The sequence below is a fragment of the Cyrtonyx montezumae genome, unplaced genomic scaffold (assembly GCF_038088225.1).
Source record: "Cyrtonyx montezumae isolate F1298 unplaced genomic scaffold, pur_monq_1.0 scaffold_3, whole genome shotgun sequence".
Taxonomy (NCBI): Eukaryota; Metazoa; Chordata; class Aves; order Galliformes; family Odontophoridae; genus Cyrtonyx; species Cyrtonyx montezumae.
Window position 1 is genome coordinate 101,595,656 of NW_027072034.1, and position 19,669 is coordinate 101,615,324.

Consider the following 19,669-nt stretch of genomic DNA (forward strand, 5'->3'; position numbering starts at 1 on the left):
AGCTGCCTCCACAGCAGGCATGTGAGGGAAGCTCTGTGCATGGGCATGAGGCACAGCAATCACTCGAGGTCTGACTCTACTTTATTTGTCTGGGCCCAAGGGTGAAAGGGCACAAATGGGCCTGGGGCAGAGGAACAGAAATTAGAGTCAGATGCCCTGACTCCCCAGAAGCATGTTGCACTGCTTGGGTGAGTGGAGCAATAGCACAGTCTGTCTTTCTGTCTGGGAAGATGTATTCTGGGAGGACCCCATGCTTGCTTGACTGCTTGACTCTCAGGTACCTTTGTTCATTGCTGTCCCTTCCTTCCTAGAAGAGTCTCATGCCACAGAAGAGATTTGTTTTTGCTCTTCATGCTCACCCTCTGTGTCACCCATGAGTGGTTGCCTCTTCTTCAGCTCCCGGTGATACTTGGCCATGAGGGAAGCATAGATGCAGCCATAAGCGGCTGCCACCACCATCATGATGCAGACAATGCCGCAAACCACCCCTGCGATGATCACAGTGCCAATAGCCCGGCGCACGCTCACAGGCCGGTATCGCTGTTTCTGAGGGCATCCCACGCTGGGCTCCACTTCTGGTTCTGGGCCCAGTTTAGTTTTGGAGGGAGTCAGGCTTCCTTTTGTGCAGGGTGGGCCAGTATTGTCCAGCACAGTGGAGCTGTTCTCATCATCCAGCTGTGAGCAGTAGTTAAACATCTCCATGGGCACCATTCGCATGTCCTTCCCTTTCAGCTCCTTGGGCAGGGTGCATGCAAGCTGGTCGATTTTCCCACCTGTCCCAACAGAGATAATAGGAGTGAACCACATCTTAATCCTGATGCAGAGCATAGTGTTTAAGGGCAATTAAGCTAGATGAGATAAAGTTCCTATGATTCAATTCACACCTGACAAGAATTTATCCCGCAGAAGTCAAGTGCAGCAGCATGATGGTTTTCTAGTGGAGGACTGCTTCATTATAGCTCTGAAGCCATATAGTATCACAGAATCATTAAGGTTGGAAGAGACCTCTAAGGTCATCCAGTCCAACCATCAGCCCATCCCTACCATGCCCACTGACCACATCCCTCTGTCCCACATCCACGTGGTTCTTGAATACCTCCAGGGGCAGTGACGCCACCACCTCCCTGGGCAGCCATTCTCTCTCCACTCTCATTGAGAAGAAATTTTTTCCTAATATCCAACCTGAACCTTGATTGGCCCAACTTAAGGCAGTATTTCTCGTCTTAAATATAATCCAGTCCTTCCTGTGTGAATGCATTACTGAGTGAACAGAATATTCAGAGATCTTCTCCCTACCCCAAAACACAGCCAGTCTTGCAGAGTGTGTATGTAGAGTTCAGGGACAAGCCTGAAGTCAGGATGTGCTGCAGGCCTCCAGATGCTACCAGATCCATAGCCCTTCAGCCCTTCTGAAGGGTGGAGAGCAGGAAGAATGGCTGCACCTCCACGCACCAGGCAGGTGTGCACATGATAGCCTTTAAAATGATTGTTATGCTTGATTTTGAGATGTCTTGCATGCCTTAGGCCTCCATCAAGGGAATGGCTTGAACCATGGCAGCTGGCTAGGATGCTTCGACCTAGATGGGACAGTAAAGCTCATGATGCTTGATTATCTGTGTAGACATCTTTAAGACCAAGATGTGAGAGCCCTCTGAAACCATCTATTAAGTCAGTCTCAGGCTTTTAACTGAGTTATGTAAGTGTCAGCAGAATCATTTTAGAAAGGGGGAAATTAAAGAAAAAGGCAGGGCCAGGCTCTGTCTTCTCAAAATAACAAGATACACGGTACCATCTTCTAACAACAAATCTGTCCCCCCCCATATGGAAATAGTGACAGATGTTGAAACAAATGCTTGAGTGAGTTTGGGAAATTTCTTTTGGGGGAAAATAAAACAGAAATAACAAACAAACCAACAAACAACCTCTGTGTGCTTATTATGGACTATGTAATATGAGAGTCAAACAAGAAAAAAAAGAGGGAAAAGTGGCACTCATGTGCTTGTTTGATTCTGCTCACACAAATGCATATTTCAGACTGCAGTCTAGCCATAGGCATAGATAATCTCTTTGCAGCATGGCTATGATCAGCAGGGATGTGACAGCTGACTGCTGCTATACACATGATTTGAGACCCTTTCCTGCTCATTGGCTGCAGTGACAGAAGGCCTTCAATCATCATTCCTGTACGACGTGCCATTTTTCTGTGAGTTGCAGGTCCTGAAATCACGTCAGAATTCCTGCAACCTTCTACAGCCCCTTGTAGCCTTCAAGGATAAGCTGTAAATACAATCTTGTCAAAAAATACTAATTTTGAAATAATGATTTTAGAACCAGTCTGACTTAGGGACTGACTTGCTAATTTGAGTTTCAGATTTGCCAGTATTAGTTGTAGCATTTTCCAAAGCACTGCTGTTCCTGTGGTTCTTTTGCTGAAAGCAAACCCAATGTTTCGCAGCCAAATCCAGCTTACAGTTCTCCCAGCCTAAGGAGAAGACCTGGACAGTTGTTTGCAGGCTTGAAAAGCATTTCTTCTCTTTAGGCAGAGAGGATTAGGGGAACTTGAAATCCTAAAGTTTTGAAGTTATTTGAGGAAAGTGATTTCCCCTCAAATAGAAAAAAAAAAAAGAGGCATCTTTGATCTTTGCAATGAAAAACAAAATGAGCCTGATGCTGCAGGGGATTCTCAAGCCCGGCAGCATTACTTTAGGAAAGTGCAGCGGTGTTACACTGTCAGTTTTATAGCACTGTCCTCTGGCTCCTTGGCTAAGATCCAGAATTTAGGTCGTTCTGATCTGCCAGGTATGTCTGCTTGCATTTCCTCCCTTCACTTGGCAAACTAACACCCTGCCTGCTCCTCTCCCGCTGTGCAACCACCTACCTCGGTAGGAGAACCACTCCATCCAGTGCTTGAAATCTCGCAGGTTGCAGTCACATTCCCAGGGGTTGTCCCCAACCTGGAGCTGCTGCAGGTTAGTTAGCGGCTCAAAGGTCACCCTGTCCAGGCTCTGCAGGCGGTTCGACCTGAGCGAGAGGGAGCGAAGAGCAGGCAGGTCATCAAAGATGCCCGAGGGTATGTGGGCCAGGCCGTTGATGGAGAGATCCAGCTGGCGCAGCAGGGCCGTGTGCTGGAGCAGGTCCTTGTCCAAGGCCCGGATGCTGTTGTTCCTCAGCTGGAGCTCTGTGAGGTTCCCCAGGTCGCTGAAGATGTTCTGCGGGAGCTGGTCCAAGAAGTTGTTGGATAGATCCAGCCTCTGCAGGGCAGAGAGATTGGAAAACACTGGTCCCGGCAGGATGCTGAGTTTGTTGTTGAGAAAGAGGAAGGTCCTGGTGTTTGTGGGGATGTCTGAGGGGATGGAAGAGAGGCCCAAGCCACTACAATCCACTTCCAGGATACCACTGTTACACTTGCAGGAGGAAGGGCAGGCAAAGAAGGACTCTGCAGCACACAGTGACAGCCAGCAGCCGAGCACTGGCAGGCGGAGAGCAGGGGAGAGGGAAGAGAAAATACATGTGTTAGAGCAGTGCTATCCCATCCTCAGCCTGCACCACTCTGCACACAGCTACAGCCACAGTATGGCCCTCGGTGGGGTACTCCTCACCACAATGCCCCAAGCTAAAAGAGCTTCCTCACAGACAGATCCTCCTACTGCTGGCCTGCACCCTGCTAGTATGAGTTTCTTGTGAGCCTATTTTTAATGAGCAAGCAAATAAATACCCTTCCAGTTTCATAGGACAGTGTGTCACAGAACTGTAGGGTTGGAAGGGAGCTCTGGAAATCATTGAGTCCAATCCCCAGTGATCCCAGATGACTTTGCTGTCAGAAAAGTCAGAAGAGAGCGGAGCAGAGAGCTGTAGGAGAGGTTACCTCCAATGAAGGACAGCTATTTCAAAATGTCAGAGTTGAGAGAGAGGAGTCAGCGGTATATATTTAAGCAGCTCTATTTTTTAAAGAAGCTAGCATGTTAAGGAAAGGCTTGTAAGAAAAATCAAAACAAAACAACCTACATCTCACTTTTACTCCTGCAGTTTGGGTCACAATCTTTGTGACATCAGACTCAAGTCCAAGTTAGCCTCTGAATCAGGTTATCATTTTCTCTCGATATCTACAGCATGTTGTGTGCACCTTGTGGAAAAAGACTTATTTATGAATTAGATTAACTTAGAAGGGGACAACCAAGAAAGCTGTTAACAAGTAACAGTGACACACTAAGCCAATGGGCACTTTGTATTTGCCAGTGCTCTCAAAATATTTTCTGAGTCCCACAGCTAACGTGTATTTTCTCTAACCAAAACTACCCAAAACTATCCAGATGAGGAACAAATTCCAGTCTTGTAAGTGAAAAAAAGGTTATAGAAAAAAGGGTTAGCACACACTCTTTCTTCTCAAAGGTGAGGTTGGACATGCCATAAGACTGCAGTTTTTAGAGCTGTTCTGGATCACTGTTCCAGTAATGGATTCAGATCCTGTGATAAGTATCAGGGTTGTAGTTGTCACCCCTCCCTGGGAGCCAGTGGCTTTTAAACATCTCATTTCTGTGACAAGGAAGCATCAGCAACAGGAAAGCAAGCTATCGTTAGAGTGGGAGTTATGTTTAAGCAGACTGTGTAAAACATTTGCATCCTTCATCCCAATTCCTTTTGTGGAGTTGAGATTAATTGCTTCTGTGTGGGAAGCAAATTCAGCTCCCTCGCTTTTTTAAGGTGATGAGTTTGAGCATTTAACTAAAACTGAAGTAAGTTTGTCTCTGCATCACGCCCTATCACTTTGCTTCAGAGAATTCACTTAGGCCCGGTAGTCTTTAGCAATGAATGGTAGGAAAAATAGATGCGTTTGCTGTCTTGTTATTCTTCCCTGGCCTGGAAACTATGCTCTGCTTCCATTCCTTCTTTTTTGTCCGACAGCCAGCAAGCAGGTATTTTCTTTTTTGACTCAAGGAGAATTCTGAAAAGATTGTCACAGGACAGGTAGCTGGTGGACACTCAGTTCTGAAGAGGAGCTCTGACTGGGACAAGTCTGGGGACAGGTGTGCTTTTCCTCTCCTCCCTCATGCCACTGTTTCTGGAGTTTAGTCTGCCCCATTGCCCATTTTTTACATCAACTTGGCTTCTATCAGTGATGCTGCTTTCATACTTGAGTCCTGTAATTTTATGTCATTTTGTTGTTGTTGTTGTTGTTGTTGTTGTTTTGGTTGTTGTTTGTGTGTGCGTGTGTTCCTGGTGATCCTTGCAAGAATTAGCGTATTTTTGTAAGAAGAAATGCAGTTTGGATGCTAAGCTATATAACTTTATTAAGGACCAAGGGATAAGTGCTCAGGGAATCTCTGCTTTTTTATTATTTTTTATTTATTTTTTTTTCATCCATCTTTTCACAATTCCTTCAAGAATTTTTCTTTTTGCTCTACAATTGAGTAAAACTCAGGTGTACATCAGCCCGAGCCATGCCAGTCTGTTCTTTAAAGATAATTATAGAACATTACAGTGAGATATAGGCGAGACCTTTACCCTGAGCACCTCTATGCTTTCTTATCATGCAGAGGTTGGGGTCAACAGCAGATATTGACATGAAAGCAGATCATAGCCTGTGAACTGGCACAGTGCAGGTACTGCCTGGCTGGGTGATATTTAATTCCATTCAGAATGCATTGCTCTCTTGTTGTAGGAAGAGAATTAAAAGAATGAGAACTAGAGTGAGGAAGGGAGAGAGCCATGAGTCACTCGAGTGACCCTGTCTTTTCCTGGGTGCTTAACAAAAGTACACTATTAATAATAAATTGACAGCTGTGATGATAACACTTAGCTTCTTTGTATACTGAGAAAGGCAAGAGCAGACTGTGTAATGCTATACAGGTGGCATTCTGTTTGGGGCTTATCTCTCCAAACACCTACCCACCGCTGGCCCCCAACCACTTGCCTGTGGGGTGCTGCCAGCGGTGGCTAGGAACACAGTCTCAGACAGCTGGCTGTGGTTGTTCAGAAGATGCATTTATGCCAAGTTTCTGCAGCCATATAGGATGTGCCAGAAATGTTGTTATTATCCATATTCTGCTTTGCGCTGTTATTATCATAGAATCGTGGAATGGCTTGGGTTGGAAGGGACCTGACAGCCCATCCAGCCCCAACCCCCTGCCACCCAGCAGCTCAGGCTGCCCAGGACCACATCCAACCTGGCCCTGAGTGCATCCAGAGATGGGGCATCCACAGCTTCTCTGGGCAGCCTGTGCCAGGGCTTCACCACCCTCTGAGTAAAGAATTTCCTCCTAATATCTCATCCAAATTTTCCATATTTTAGTTTTAAACCCTTCCTGCTTGTCCTATCACTATCAGACGGTGCAAAAAGTTGCTTTCCTGCCCTTCAAGTATTGAAAGGCTGCATTAAGGTCAACCTGGAACCTTCTGTCCTTCAAGCTGCTAAAAAAACCCAACTCCCTCAACTTTTCTTCATAAGAGAGGTGTTCCAACCCTCTGATCATCTTCATGGCCCTCCTCTGGACCCATCAGTTCCATGTCTTTTTTGTACCAGAGGCTGTAGACCTGGACATGATGGGGCCTCACGAGGGCAGAGCAGAGGGGAACAGTCCCTTCCCTGTCCCTGCTGGTCACCCCTCTGTTGATGCAGCTCAGGATACTGCTGGCCTTCCAGGCTGTGTGCACACTGCTGCCTCATGTCCAGCTTTTCATCCACCCAAACCCTCAGGTAGCCTCACTTTCAAGCTTGTCCATGTCCCTTTGGATGGCACCCCTTCCTTCTTTTGTATCAATTATACCACTCAGCGTGGTGTCATCATTTCCTTGGAAACACTGTACTAAAATCATAGAGAGGAGAAAGTCTGATTTTGTTTTCAGTCCTTGCAAGAGATGTATCCACTAGGATGTGAGCAAAGACCAATAAATTCGTCTCACTGGCTACAGTGCAGCTGTACAGGGAGGAGAGGGAAGCAATAAGCAGAACCTGAAACTCTCTTCCAGTCCTGCAGTAGCATGAGCAGCATGTGTTTTTGTGTTAGGTGAAGATGAAGTTACTTTGTGAGGTGTTTGGTGACTTGTGTAGGTGGCAGAAAGCTGATCCACAAATATCAGATTAAGTCAAGATTCAGTAGTATTCACTGTAAATAATTCATAGGGCATTCTAGTCTGTGAGGATGGATTACAAAAATGCCTGTTTTTTGGAGAATAATTCCCCTAGGTTCTTAAAGTGGCTGCCTCAAATTCAATCAGGAGGGCAGGCAGGAGGGAAACCACACGCCTGGGCGGGCAGCAGTGATAGGCACTCCCTAATGTCCCCAGGAGCTTCTCTGGAACACAGGAGCACCCCCTGAAGCCCCACATCACTCTGACAGTTCTGCTCTGCACTCAGGAATGCTGCAGCAGATGCCTCTGTCCACTAGGAAGATGCAGATGCTGAACTTTTACAATTCAATTTGAAAGATATTTTCTTTATTTATTATTTGATTTCCACTGCATGTGGCAGTGCCCAGTAGGAGAATTCTGCATTTGCATCCCATATTCCCTTCTAAATTCTGTCATGACTTCTGCCACGGGGAGCTGGGATCTGTGCTCAACAGCCTGCATACAAAGCCCTGCCACGGCAAGGAGGCTGCAGCTTACAGGTTGCAGATCTGGGGAGTGTTCCTATGGATCTGTGTGCAGTGCTATCTGTCTCACTGTTTCTTCCCTGTCAGGCCCACTGGAATTCAGAAGCAATCATCACACACTGTCCCACTTTAAGCCCATCTTCAGCTTTAGAGTCTCACTCTCCCTCCCAGCTAGCCTGGCCTCTAAAGGAATCAGGAATTAGTTCAAACATCTCCATTCTTAGCTGTCCCTCTCCCCTATTCTTAACCCTGCTTTGACCTATTTTCTTCCCACTCTCTTGACAAAGAGTATCATCATACTGAGTACCTGAGTAGGCATTACTTACGGCAAGCCTCCTGCCACCTCATGAGGGACCTGCTCCTCCACCGGTGGCTGGTGCTCATAGGCAGCATCTTTGTCCTCTCCAACGTCCCTTCACATCCACTGGCCAGCCTGGCGCTCGGCCCCGGGATGCAGAGTGACCTCCACGCCTGCCCACCCGCTCCTGGAGTGGAGAGCAGAGCAGAGTGGGTGGGATTCAGTTCCTGGCCTCGGGACATAGGGCTGGACTCACTGCTCTCCTTTCCCCTCCCCAGCTAGGGTTTTGCCTTTCAGGCACCAGCCCCATTTCAGAGGAGAGATGTAGGATGTTACAGGAGGCGCAGCGTGATGAGGGTGTGACCAGAATTCACCTTTACCTTCGCAATAAAGAAATAAGGCCTGATTCTCATAGGTGACGAAGAGACAAGCCTGTGCTCAAGCAGCCTGCTGCGGCAGCTCTGTGAGCCTGACATTCAAGGTCAGCCTGATGCATGGCTGAGCTGAGTCTGCCAGGACATCTCCCCACCACTCACCACCACGCTGACTGCAGCCACCTGTGCATCCCCAGCACACACTCGGGCTCATGGAGCCACTGAGCAGCAACCAGGCAGCTTTCTTCCCTCCCCCCCCCCGTCCCCCCTTCTTCCCCACCAGCGCGTCCTTTCTGTTTCAAGGTAAAATGGATGTGGTGCCTAGAGCAGGGCTGGGCAGCGTGGGGATCTCACTGCAGCGACTGCAGGAGCTGAGGAGCCTCTGAGGGGTAGGGAGGGCCTGGGGCGGGGGAGACTGAGTGGGAGTGTTGAAAAGAGAGGAATTATGGCTTAATTAGAAGAAGGAAAAATGCTCAGTCTAATTAGAAACCAAAAGACCATAAACTCTCCCCTGACAATAAGTGACTGACAACAGGTCCCCCCTTCCCTCCTGCTTCCCTCTTGGATAGTGATGGGCAGGAACAAGGGCAACACTGCCGACTCCCCCCACCCCTTGGTGCTCTCTGGCATGCCCCCTGTAGTCACAACAGCACTCAAATGGGTGCATTTCTACCAAGGCACAGAGCAAACCACCCCCTGTGCCCCTGAGAAGCTCTGACAGCCTCCATAGCCGTATTTCATCTGGGTGCTGTGCTCCCTCCAGGACGCTCTCCCCATGCACGTGCCCTCCCTCAGGCTCCTGTGACAGATTTATTCTGGACAGGAGTGTAAACCACTGAGAAACATTTAAATCAGCATCTCGGTGAGAAAGACAAGCAGGCTCAGTGCCTGGACTCGTGCACGTTGCAATGCTGTTACGCTCATTTATTGAATGCACCAGCTAGATGCAGACCTCTCACAGCACCAAAACCAACCCACTCCAGCCCACCTCAGCCCCCCCCAACACCCCATGGAGCCAGGGTTGCCTTCCTGCAATCCCTAAGAGAGGAGAAGCCTCAATAAGGAGACTTCCAGCCTCCCCCACACCGATGGCTGTGTCCTGAATGCCACCCCAAAGCCTCCCGTCTCCGGGAGCAGTGAGGAGGATGAAAAGCCGCCAGCACTTACCTGGAGGGGCTCTGCCCACAGCCACTTCCACCTGGCTCCCTGGGCACCGCACGGATGCTGCCGCTTCCTTCCCTCTCCCTCTGTGACTTTCACTCCCGACAGCAGGCTTTCCGTGTGCTCTATTTAACTCCCTACAGCACAGGAATAAACGGCAGAGTTAAGCTGACAGCCACAGAGCCTTATCTGGCTGCCGGATAGTGGGAGCCGCTCACTTCCAAATCCTGTTGCCGACTGATCGCGTCCTTGCTTTCAGCATCGTTCAGGGGCTGCCTGCCACGCTCTGTCTTTCCCTCTTCTCCACCTTCACTCCATCTAACTTTGTCTGGGTTATAGATAGCTCTGTTCCTTGCGTTCTTGCCTTTTGGCTCTGTTTTGTAACACCCCATCTGTATCAGCTGGCTTAGCTCCAAGCAGGGGGCTAAGCTTTAGAAAAAAAAAACCAACAAAACCAGCTTGCTTGGGTGCTTCATGACACCGCGATCCCCCTCAGCCCAGGCCCCCTCTCCATCCCATGGCTGGGGTTTCCCCCTGCCTGCTGCTCCATTCCACCACGCCGACCCCAGGCAATGCCGAGGGATGATAGCAGCACTGCATACCCGAGATTGCCGACAGAGTCGGGGTTTGTACCCCTGATCCCTTCTGCTCTGGATGGCAGTGTCCAGCTCCCACACCCATCCCTGGTACCTTCACGGGCGCCTCTTTCTATGAGACAGTGCCAGAGCTTGAGCACCGAGTGCAGGGTGGGAGGAGCAGCAGTGTATAAATAAGCCCTTTCCCTATGTTTAGAATTTATTGCAGTGCATAGCGATTAACACCTGTTCAGGCTTTAATGCTGTCTCCTGTGCTGCAGCATGCACAAAGATGGAGGTACCTCGATAAACCCGTGATTATTTTCAAAGCATGTCACATAAATACAGTACTCCCTGCGCTACGGATAACATCCGTGCCTTTGTGCATTCACACACGTTTCTAAGACTTAAAAGCAAATACCATCATATGCATATGCATATGTAGCTGTTAGTCTAGCTTACATTTACAAATATGTTCACAGAGCTGGGCTTGCGCATGTACTTGGGACTCTTTTGTGACCCATATTCATGTCATGTGTGCCTTGCACGAAACTGCCTACTTCTCCCAGCATAGCATCTGCTCAGGGGGCAGAGCATGAGATTTGGAATAGGTAGGGGTTCCTGCATGCTGAACGGAGAGGGCCACTGAGCTTCTGCATTTCTCCTTTGAAGTTACATGTGTGGTAAATGCAGCACTGGGAACTTCATGGTCCTGGAACAGTCTAGGACCTGTCCACACCTCAGGACTCCCCGGGGCATCACCAAAGCTGTCTGGTTGCTCTCAGCCTTACAACCAGGGTCTTACCTGGCAGAGGGAACTTTGCTAGACCCAAGAGTGCCCCAGCCTGCAAGAAGAGGCAGTGTCACCTATTCTGGACTGACACAGGACTGACTGTTTGGGAGCTTAGTGATGGTCTACACTGCTGCAGCTCTGAAGATACTCAAAGGCTCTATAAACCCAACGTTAATCTTTCTCCTAGGATTACTGGATGAATCCTTCACCCTGGAACAAACTGCCAGTCAGTTCCCCTCTGCTCCATGGGACACAGTGTCCAGAGCTTCCTTGCACATGCTTGGAGCTGAATGTCTTCTCCAGATTCTGGAGGAATGAACAGCAGAGCCTGCAGGGCTGATGACCTTTGCTTCTTGCCATTTGGTATAGGAGAGTAAAGCGCAACTTTTTTTAGTTTCGGCTCAAAGCAGCAGAATGAAATCATCCATTTCTTGCCGTGGGCTCCAGAGACCAAAAATACACTGAGCTGAAGCGCCACTTGGACATTTGGCCTGCTGTCAGACTTCCCAGAGGACTCTAATGAGGATTCCCCTAATTAGCTTAACCAGGGAACTTTACTGCTTGGGGGATGCTGGGGACATTTATAATGACTCTCCAGTGCTTGCCAGGGCATAAAAGGTACAGCAGGAACTGTCACTGTCTGGTGCTTCTTTCTCCTTCTCTGTTGGTGCCCCAACACCAGTCACGTTTGCAGTATCACTCCAAAGCCTTGGCTTTGCTAAGCAGCATCCTAAGGAGCATGCTGTGATGGTGGTTTACTGCTTTGGTAACACTTCCCAGTTAGGTTTCATGAATGACTTTTAGCAAGATAGTAGGTATTGTTGCTGTTATTTTGTACTTAATGAACCCCAGAAACAAAGCTGTGGTCAGAGCCAGTAGGTAGGTGGACAGAATTATCCCATTTTCCTACAGGCACATGGAGGCTATAGAGACAGGTGGCTGTCCCAGCGTGTCACTGGGATGAGCTATGGTCACAAGCAAGGCCCACAGCCTCTGTCTCTGATTCTCCCTCCCCATCCTTTGTACTAACCCTTGGACCGTGGTTTGGGGATCAGACCTCTCTAGCAGACTGGCTTACTTGCACTGGCAGGGCATGTGGGTGACCTATATTATAAACGGGTAGGTAACAGAGGCTACAACAGATGCCAGTGATAAATTACCAGAGAGTGCAAGCAGACGTTCATCCCTCCCCCACGCTCTCCCTGATGAATGATGGCGAAGTCCCTTCGCAGTGCTGAATTGCTTTAGCCTTTATCAGAAAAGTAGCAGGGCAAGGGAGGGCATGGGAGTCACTTAAAGAAGATTATCTCCCCCCCTCCCCTTTTCCTGTAGCTTTTTCATGTTTTATTACCGTTTCCCATAATGAAGGGGAACAGTGGGATCCTAAAGCCCAATGATTAAAGCATGTCATCCTTTGTCTCTTCCTCCACCAATACTTGGAGGATGAGAAGGAAGGGAGACACTTCAGCCATGTCATCTGATTGCAGCAACTGGAAGTTCGTTGAGCAACCTGGCTGATGAGTTCTAGTGAGGAGCTGTACTCTTCTGCTGTACCTCAAGTGAGTTTAGGATGCACTGTATATGATGCCCATTCTTGGTCCCTCAACAGACCTGGGTCATTTCAACAGTGAAGCCCAATGTCTCAGCAGCAGCTCGTTTGTTGTTAATTTCAATTGCAAAAGCACCCAGACTTGGCAGCCAAGCTCAGCAACACTATAGAAACATAGAATGTGTCACTGCCCCAGTGTGCCTATAAGCTAAATAGCTGGGGGCTTCATTTCCAACACTTGCTGATTTATTAACACAAGTGTTCAGGATTCATTAGTGTTGTGCTGTCACAATCGATGGAAAGCACATTTGAAATTCACACTAGAAACCCAGCTGCACAAGAAACGGTGCCATCTGACTTGCAGCAATCGATCACAGCAAAGCAAAACACCTCATACAGAAAGCTGTAAAGTAAGTAGAAAGCATGCAAAACGCACTGTGTTGTAAGGGAATCTGCCACATTCCTGACTTAGCGTGAATAAACCTCACCCTATTCACTGGGATGTGATGAGGTCAGAGATCTTCTGATCTTTCAGATGACAATGTGTAGGGACTTCTGAAATGCAAATGCAATTGCTGTTGAACAAACATTTCCTCCCCAAAGGCTGCCAAGGAAGGTCAGCTTTATTCCCATTTTACAGAGGGGTTAGCCATCTTAGAGGTTACAATGGCTGCTGAGTTTGTCCGTTGGAGTTTCAGCTGCCCTGCACTTGGTACTTTGTCATAGGCCCTCATCAGTTCCCAGCTCAGGATTCTCAGCAGCCAAGTGATTGCACAGAATTGAATGGGCTTGTGAATGCTCTTCTGCACAGTACGAACGTGTGGGGCTTAATGAAGTTACACAGAATAAAGGAGATCTGATGGGGGCTTTCCCAAAGTTGTCTGACAGGGCTGTGCTAGAATCAGGAGAGGAGCCAGGTGTCTTGATACCTCATCTCGTACCCTAACCAGGAGACATTATTTGCATTCAAAACCTTCCTCATCAATGTGCAACAGGGAGACTGGGAAGGGTCGGAGGGGCTGGACCCAGGGCACCAAGCCTCATTAAACCCTCTGAGAAAGCACAGAGCACCCTGAGGGGAGCCAGGGGTAGCACCAGTGGGGAAGACCCAGATTGCGGGTGAAGAAGTGGAATTCCTCGGGAGGCTGTGGAAACAGGTGGGGAGACCGGGCTATCCAACACGAGAGTGACAGGAAAGTCCCAGCACAACGAGAGTGTGGCATATGGAGGAGGCCCGGAGCAGCAGCAGGAGGAGAGCTGAGGGGGCAGCTGGCAGGAAGAAATCCAGCCATGTGTGTGCCAGCGTCTTCTCTGAACGCGACAGACCACGTGCATGCTTCCTTCAGCAGAGCGCGGGCGATGAGCAGGGGAAGCGGGTGAGGAGTGGGAGAGGGGCTCAGCAGGGAGACATGTGAGCTGGCTACCCAGTTTCCTCCTCTTTTTTTGTTTTGTTTTGTTTTGTTGGTTGGTTTTTGTTTTTTGGTTGTTTTTTTTTTTCTTCTTTTTTTTGCTTTAAAGTGATGGTTTTTGTTCTTCTCACACTGTTGGCAAAAATTGATAACCAAGTGAGATGTGGAGGGGGGGGTTCTGCCTGAAGACTGAGATAACATTTTCTGATCCAGCTGGGAACAGTTGGCTGTGGGTGGTGGCTTGTCACCAGCTCTGCCAGTTCTAATCCAGATCCCAGTTTTTCTCTCAGCTGTGAAGAGCGTTCTCTACAACTTTAATTTCCTGCAGGGGTTAATCCCGTGGTCAGTAGTAGCTCAGACCCTTAATCCTCCCACTCAGCCCTTGGCAGAAGGACTGCGGCCTCTCCCAGCTCCGCAGATCGGAGGGAGGCCCAGTTTGGCTCAAGGTTCCATTTCTGTACCTTGCAGGTATCCTTCAGCTTGCTGGCATTTAGAGCACTGCTCTCCCTTGCTGCCAGGCCTGAGGATGGGTGGTGGGTGGGTGGCTTACCCCACGGAGATGCTCCAGGAGAGAAGGCAGCTCGGTGGGAGAATCCCACTGCTGTGCTGCTCATCTCCCTCCCCACCCCACCAACAGATACTTTCCACGTTTCTCACTTGGATGGTACTCTGAAATTAAAATTAGTCCTTTCTTGGTTTTATTTGGTTTGAGTTCAAGAAAAAGAGTATGGGCCCACATTTGAGAAGGATTCCCAGGGGGCTCAGAAGTCTCAGTATGACCCAGTCCTTTCCTTAGGTCTCTCATTAGGGGCAGAAGATGCAATGAGTTCGTACCAGGGAAGATGCCAGCCTGCCTGAGATGAAAGATGTATTTACATTCTCAGGGTAGGAAATGGAGGTGCATCAACTTAGCAGCCAGATAGGAAAATGCAAGTTTCATTATCAACCATTCACAGTTCTGTCTCTGGGCCGATGGACATCTGTCAAACAGTACAGCCAGACAGCCAAGTCAGAGGACCTCCAGATCGGTTCCAAGAAACCTGTTACATCTTATCTGGACCAAGGTACTTCAGTCGTAAGCGCTTCTCCCTGTGCTTCCTAGTTTGTACAGTCAGATGAGGTTCTGCAAGCCTGGATGATGCCATACATACAAAGCATTCCACACCTTATCTGCAGCCACTCTTATCTGCAGCAACCCAGGAGCTGCTTTTGCCTTTTTTCTTAGCCTGCATTTTGAAATTGGTCAGGCCCCCGAGCTCACTAGCCTTCCTAGTGCTTGGCTCTCTACTTTGGCTTCTGGGAGTTGAGATACCACATGGTGAAGAAGCCAGAGAGATGGAGGATTGCTGCCACCCAAGCTGCTGAGTGTCGCTCCCACTTTTCCTCCCATTGCACCCTGTCTGCATGTCCCTGGCTGTGGTCCCTCTGAGTCAGTCCATCAGCTGCAAGGACAGTAGCTTCCTGCTCAGCATTTGGTGCAGAAGGAGGGAGAGAGGGCAGCAAACACAGTGGGGCTAGGGAAGGAGTTTGCTACTGTCTCACTTCACAAGCCTGTGCCCCTGTCATATTCCTAGGGGCAGGGATCATCCAGGCATGATGATCAGTGGTGGGGCAGAGCATGAGATGCCAGCAGTAAAAATCCTCTCTGCTCTTACCGTAAGGGGATCAGTGACCCAGCACACACAGCTCCTGGCAAACCTCCCAAGGAACGACTGGCTCTCATTGTTCACACATGATGCGTTTATACTGAACTCTGAAGGAGGCCTTTTGCTTATTTCTTTTTCTGCCTTACTGAGTTGCATGGATCTGTTTCACTTGGTTGCCACTGTGGCCCCAGTGCTATGGTGTTGCCTGCTAGAGTGGCTTGGAACTCTTCTTCCCCATCATCTCCCTTCACCCTCCCAAAGCATCCAGGAAGGATATCCCTGCAAAGTCATCACAAACCACACATAGTCTGAGGATGCTTGAGGATCACTGGGACATGCTTACACTCTTTACAAGGTGGGAACATTGCCCACAGCTCAAGAAGAGGTGGTGACAGCTGTCACAACCCAGAGCTCCACCTCCTCGTATGCATGTGGGCCTGCACACACAGCACAGCCACGTGCTGCAGGGCTTGCTGGGGCTGAGTGTCTCAGATCTGAGGTGACTTTAGTTTTCTGGAGGATCTGCAGCTACAGAACAGATATGGCCATGGCAACACTCACATCCCATCCAAATCATTGGGCCCACCTCTGACCCTCTGTCTTCACATGGGCACCTCACAGCAAAACCTCAGTTTTGCAGTGTGGCCAAGGGAAGCTTCCCAACCTCCTGACAGCAAGGAGGGTCATGGCAAGGGGTCCCAACCTCAGGTTGCAGCTTTTGCCTGGAGTTCAGGCTTGGATGACCCCCCATGTGAATTAAATCTCAGGCTGTCCTGTGATACCTGTGAGGCATTGCTCTATACAACTTCCTTAAAGAAAGTTGTGACAAGGTGGGTGGGGGTCAGCCTCTTCTACCAGGTAATGGTGATAGGATGAGAGGAAATGGCCTGAAGTTATTCCAGGGGAAATTCAGGTTGAATATTAGAAGAAGTTTCTTCTCTGAAAGAGTGATAATGCACTGGCACAGGCTGCCCAGGGAAACGGTGGAGTCGCTATCCCTGGAGGTGTTAAAGAGCCGTGTGGATATGGCACTGAGGGACGACAGGGATGGGCTGATGGTTGGACTACATGAGATTAGAGGTCTTTTATAACCTGAATGATTCCATGTTTCTATGATTCAGTGTATAAATAATGGAAAGTGTCTCATTTTCCTATTCATAAAAAGGTCAAGAAACTTGTTTTCTTTCTTTTTTTTAAAGGCTGTATGAAAGAATATGCCACATGCTTTGCAAAGCTAGTACCTTAATATGAGTTAATTACCTGCACAGCCTTAATTCAGCCACTCATATATATACATCACAATATAGCCAATGCCCACCTCAGCAGGCCTTCCTTTTTTTCACAGGGCCCCGTGCCAAACTCAATGCAAACAACACATGATACTCAGCCTAACAATGAAGATGTTGTAGTAAATAAGGCTATTTTTATATGGACAACTTAAGATGTTAAACTGCAGTTCTGGCAACTGGCCACAGTCCGTACATTCCTAATTTTGTGGGTAACCCGCACGCGACCCCAGGAGCCATTTTGCAGAACTGCTGAGTGCTCACAGTTGTTTTCCAAAATGCTGGCAGCGTAGCCAGCAAACTGGTACAGTCTGAAGGAATTGGTGGCACTGGGAGCCAAGAGGCCCTGAGCTCTGGTCCTGCACCTGCTGCTCCTTCCCTGCCTAGCTAAGGGGAAATGTCCCTCTCCCTTTTGACAGCAAGCAAATAACCACTCTCTCATGCATCATCAACAGCTTAAATTCTCTATCATCAGTGAGGCAGCTACAGCAGAGGAAGTCTTCAGAACACCACATGACAGTGCGTGATGATGTATTGCCTGAAGGGCTGGGATGATGGGCAGTAAACAAACAAAAGAGGCACATGCTTAGCAGTACCAAAAAAATAACAGCCCTCTGCTTCCCTCTTTGAGCACCTTGGGTCCAGCTTTTGAGAGAGGCATCCTGGTGAGCATGCAGGGAGGTGGTACCAGGGGCTGCAGCCCAGCATAGACAATGTGCTGCTCTGAATCCTGACATCTCCTAGCTTTTCAAATGCTTGTTTTAGCAATGTGAATAAAACTGTATTTTGTGTAAACCCACAGCTCATAGGTGTCTCCCTTTGGTCTATCTGGCATGCATTTGAACTGGTGCATAGAAATACGTCTTGGTTTTAGCATCCCCTAAGACACACCGAGCATTCTTGCTAGCCAGCACTTCAGTACAGCCACGGCAGGAATCAGGTGTGTGCTGGGAGGTGTTTCTTGCAGCAAGGACAGGAGCAGCCCAGGACACTAACCCCAGTTCCTCCCCACTGACAGCCGCAGCACGTGTCGTGGTGTGGCACTTTGGAGCATTACCCAGATGCCAGGAGCATCCCAGTATGGTCATCTGAATTACTGCTTGAACCACCCAGGGCTGGGACAGATGTCAAGCACTGTGAGCAGCTGCTTGTAACCAAACATGGCAAGTGAGGGAAACTCAATCAGCAACAGGCGGGTGCAGATCAGTCACTGCAGACCTACCCAGAAGTACCCTGCCATGGCCTAGGGCCCTTCCCTGTGCTGCCCCACTCTCAGCTTCAGGTCCTCTTCTGGCCTTCTGCTGCTTCTGCCCTCCCTGCTGCACTGGAATCACACTTCTGCCTTCTGGACAGCTTGACAAATCCTTCTAGCTGGAAGAGCTAGAAGAGGGGCAGGGGGCTGGAGATACCGAGGTTGAATGCACCTTGCTAACATGTGGCATTCACTTTGCTAGAGGCAAGGGTAAATGCATAATCCAGTACAAAAATTACATAAGAGGACTTCCCCGCTTCTCCTTGCAAACTGCCCCTCTGCTGAGGATTTACCATAATTCCTCTGAGTGGACAAGATATGCCAACAGAGCCTGCGCTGATGTCTGATGGGGAGACAACTCCCTCAAGCCTTTTGCTCATGTGGAATAATTCCCTCGCAAATGTTGTTTGCCCACAGCGGTTAGAGAGAGATCCTCCCCCTGAAATGGGCCCAAGTGACAAAGCTCAGTAGGAAAATGGCCTGTGATCCCAGAACAGCACCCCGCCTCCTCCCTGCCAGCACATCCCCTGCTCCATGACAGGTCCCTCTGAGCCTCCTGGGGCTGTCTTCTAGGGTTCCCTTCCTTGTGTGGGGCCCCACTCCTGCCACAACAGCTCTTCCTTCCTCCTGCCATCCTCTGACAGATCTATACCTCGAATCCTACTTGCCTGCACCTGGGATGTGCTAGGGTTGGCACATTTGGTGTCGTCCCCCCCCCCCCCCCGATGATGCACACTGTGGTCCTGAGGCATAGCTCCTTGGCCACGGACTCGGCCCAGCATAGCAGAGGCTTGAGCTCACACGTCTCTCTTGCTTAGGGTGAGAGGTGGTGGCAGCAATGTGCTGGGCAGACAGTGGGAGGAGGGGGCAGGATGCCCTGTGCAGTGTGTGTGTGCACGTGTCGGTTCACACATCCGTCTGCACACATACGTGCACGCTACCACTCACACATATTCTCCCCACCACAAGCAAAATCTACTGGAGGCTTTAGCTCAACTGGGACCCAGTTCTCCCCACTTTTCTCCCAAGCAGAGCTGCCCTCCGAGACAACACCGGGAAAGGCTGTGAAGTTTCCCCATGCTGTATTATGCCTTTTTCTCCTAGAAGTTCAGAATCACAGCCTGATGCATACAGCTTAGCACTCATGTCAGCAGGCATGTTCCTGAGCTCTGCGTGTGGAGTTGTACATGCACACACACACACACACGTGCCCAGACATATGCATCTTTAAGCATGTTTGCTGAGTGCTGCACCTGTCACCTCCCCAGTGCTGGTCTGGGAGAAGGTGCATGCAACTGCCCACACTGAACTGGGCTGGAACCAGCACTGCTGCCCTTCAGCCTCATGCTAAGGACTCTTTGGCCCTCCTCGGGGAGGTCGGCTCCAAGGGGCAGCCCCCACTGATCTCACATCAGCTGTGGAGGAAGCGCGGCAGGGAGACGGCTCTACTTACAGGGATGGACGCTCCTCTGAGACACGGGGCTTTTCCAGCGCACCCTGGGCAATCCCAATGCAAATCCAGCAGAAAGTGCCTCGTCGCCCAGCAGTCGCTCAGAGGGCTCTAGTTGGCACGGGCTCGGTGGCCAGCAGGCTGGCTGGCCGCACCACACATGGGGCTGAGGAGCCGTGCGCTCAGCGGGCAGCGTGAGGAAGGAGCCGTAATCCCCTGCGAGCAATAAATAGGGGGAGAGAGAGCGAGCGGGAGGCGAGAGCGGCTGAGCGCAGAGCTGGGGG

The 19,669-nt window shown here is 49.5% G+C and overlaps 2 protein-coding genes across 3 annotated transcripts in view; one reads left to right on the top strand and one right to left on the bottom strand.

Moving 5' to 3' along the window:
* Positions 1-19,669, top strand: part of CACNA2D4 (calcium voltage-gated channel auxiliary subunit alpha2delta 4) — a 113,163-nt gene that overhangs the window by 74,523 nt on the left and 18,971 nt on the right. The gene's annotated exons all lie outside the window — the stretch shown is intronic.
* On the bottom strand, positions 128-19,457 carry LRTM2 (leucine rich repeats and transmembrane domains 2). Of its 2 annotated transcripts, none has more exons than XM_065742546.1 (5): positions 19,389-19,457; positions 9,432-9,562; positions 7,919-8,077; positions 2,879-3,469; positions 128-773 (listed from the first exon to the last, which is right to left on the bottom strand). In XM_065742546.1, exons 3-5 carry the CDS (start codon positions 7,983-7,985, stop codon positions 319-321), a joined length of 1,113 nt encoding a protein of 370 aa, XP_065598618.1. In that variant the 5' UTR covers positions 7,986-8,077; positions 9,432-9,562; positions 19,389-19,457; the 3' UTR covers positions 128-318. The 2 variants fall into 2 exon arrangements, with proteins under 2 accessions (XP_065598618.1, XP_065598619.1); XM_065742547.1 differs by lacking the exon at positions 19,389-19,457 and adding an exon at positions 10,028-10,090.

Bases quoted from the DNA above. Each gene is read 5' to 3' on its own strand.
- LRTM2 (XM_065742546.1), bottom strand. From the start codon at position 7,985: ATGCTGCCTATGAGCACCAGCCACCGGTGGAGGAGCAGGTCCCTCATG. The intron at 3,470-7,918 runs GTAAGTAATGCC...TCCGCCTGCCAG, and splicing joins GAGGTGGCAGGAGGCTTGCC to TGCTCGGCTGCTGGCTGTCA. The intron at 774-2,878 runs GTAGGTGGTTGC...CTGTTGGGACAG, and splicing joins GGAGTGGTTCTCCTACCGAG to GTGGGAAAATCGACCAGCTT.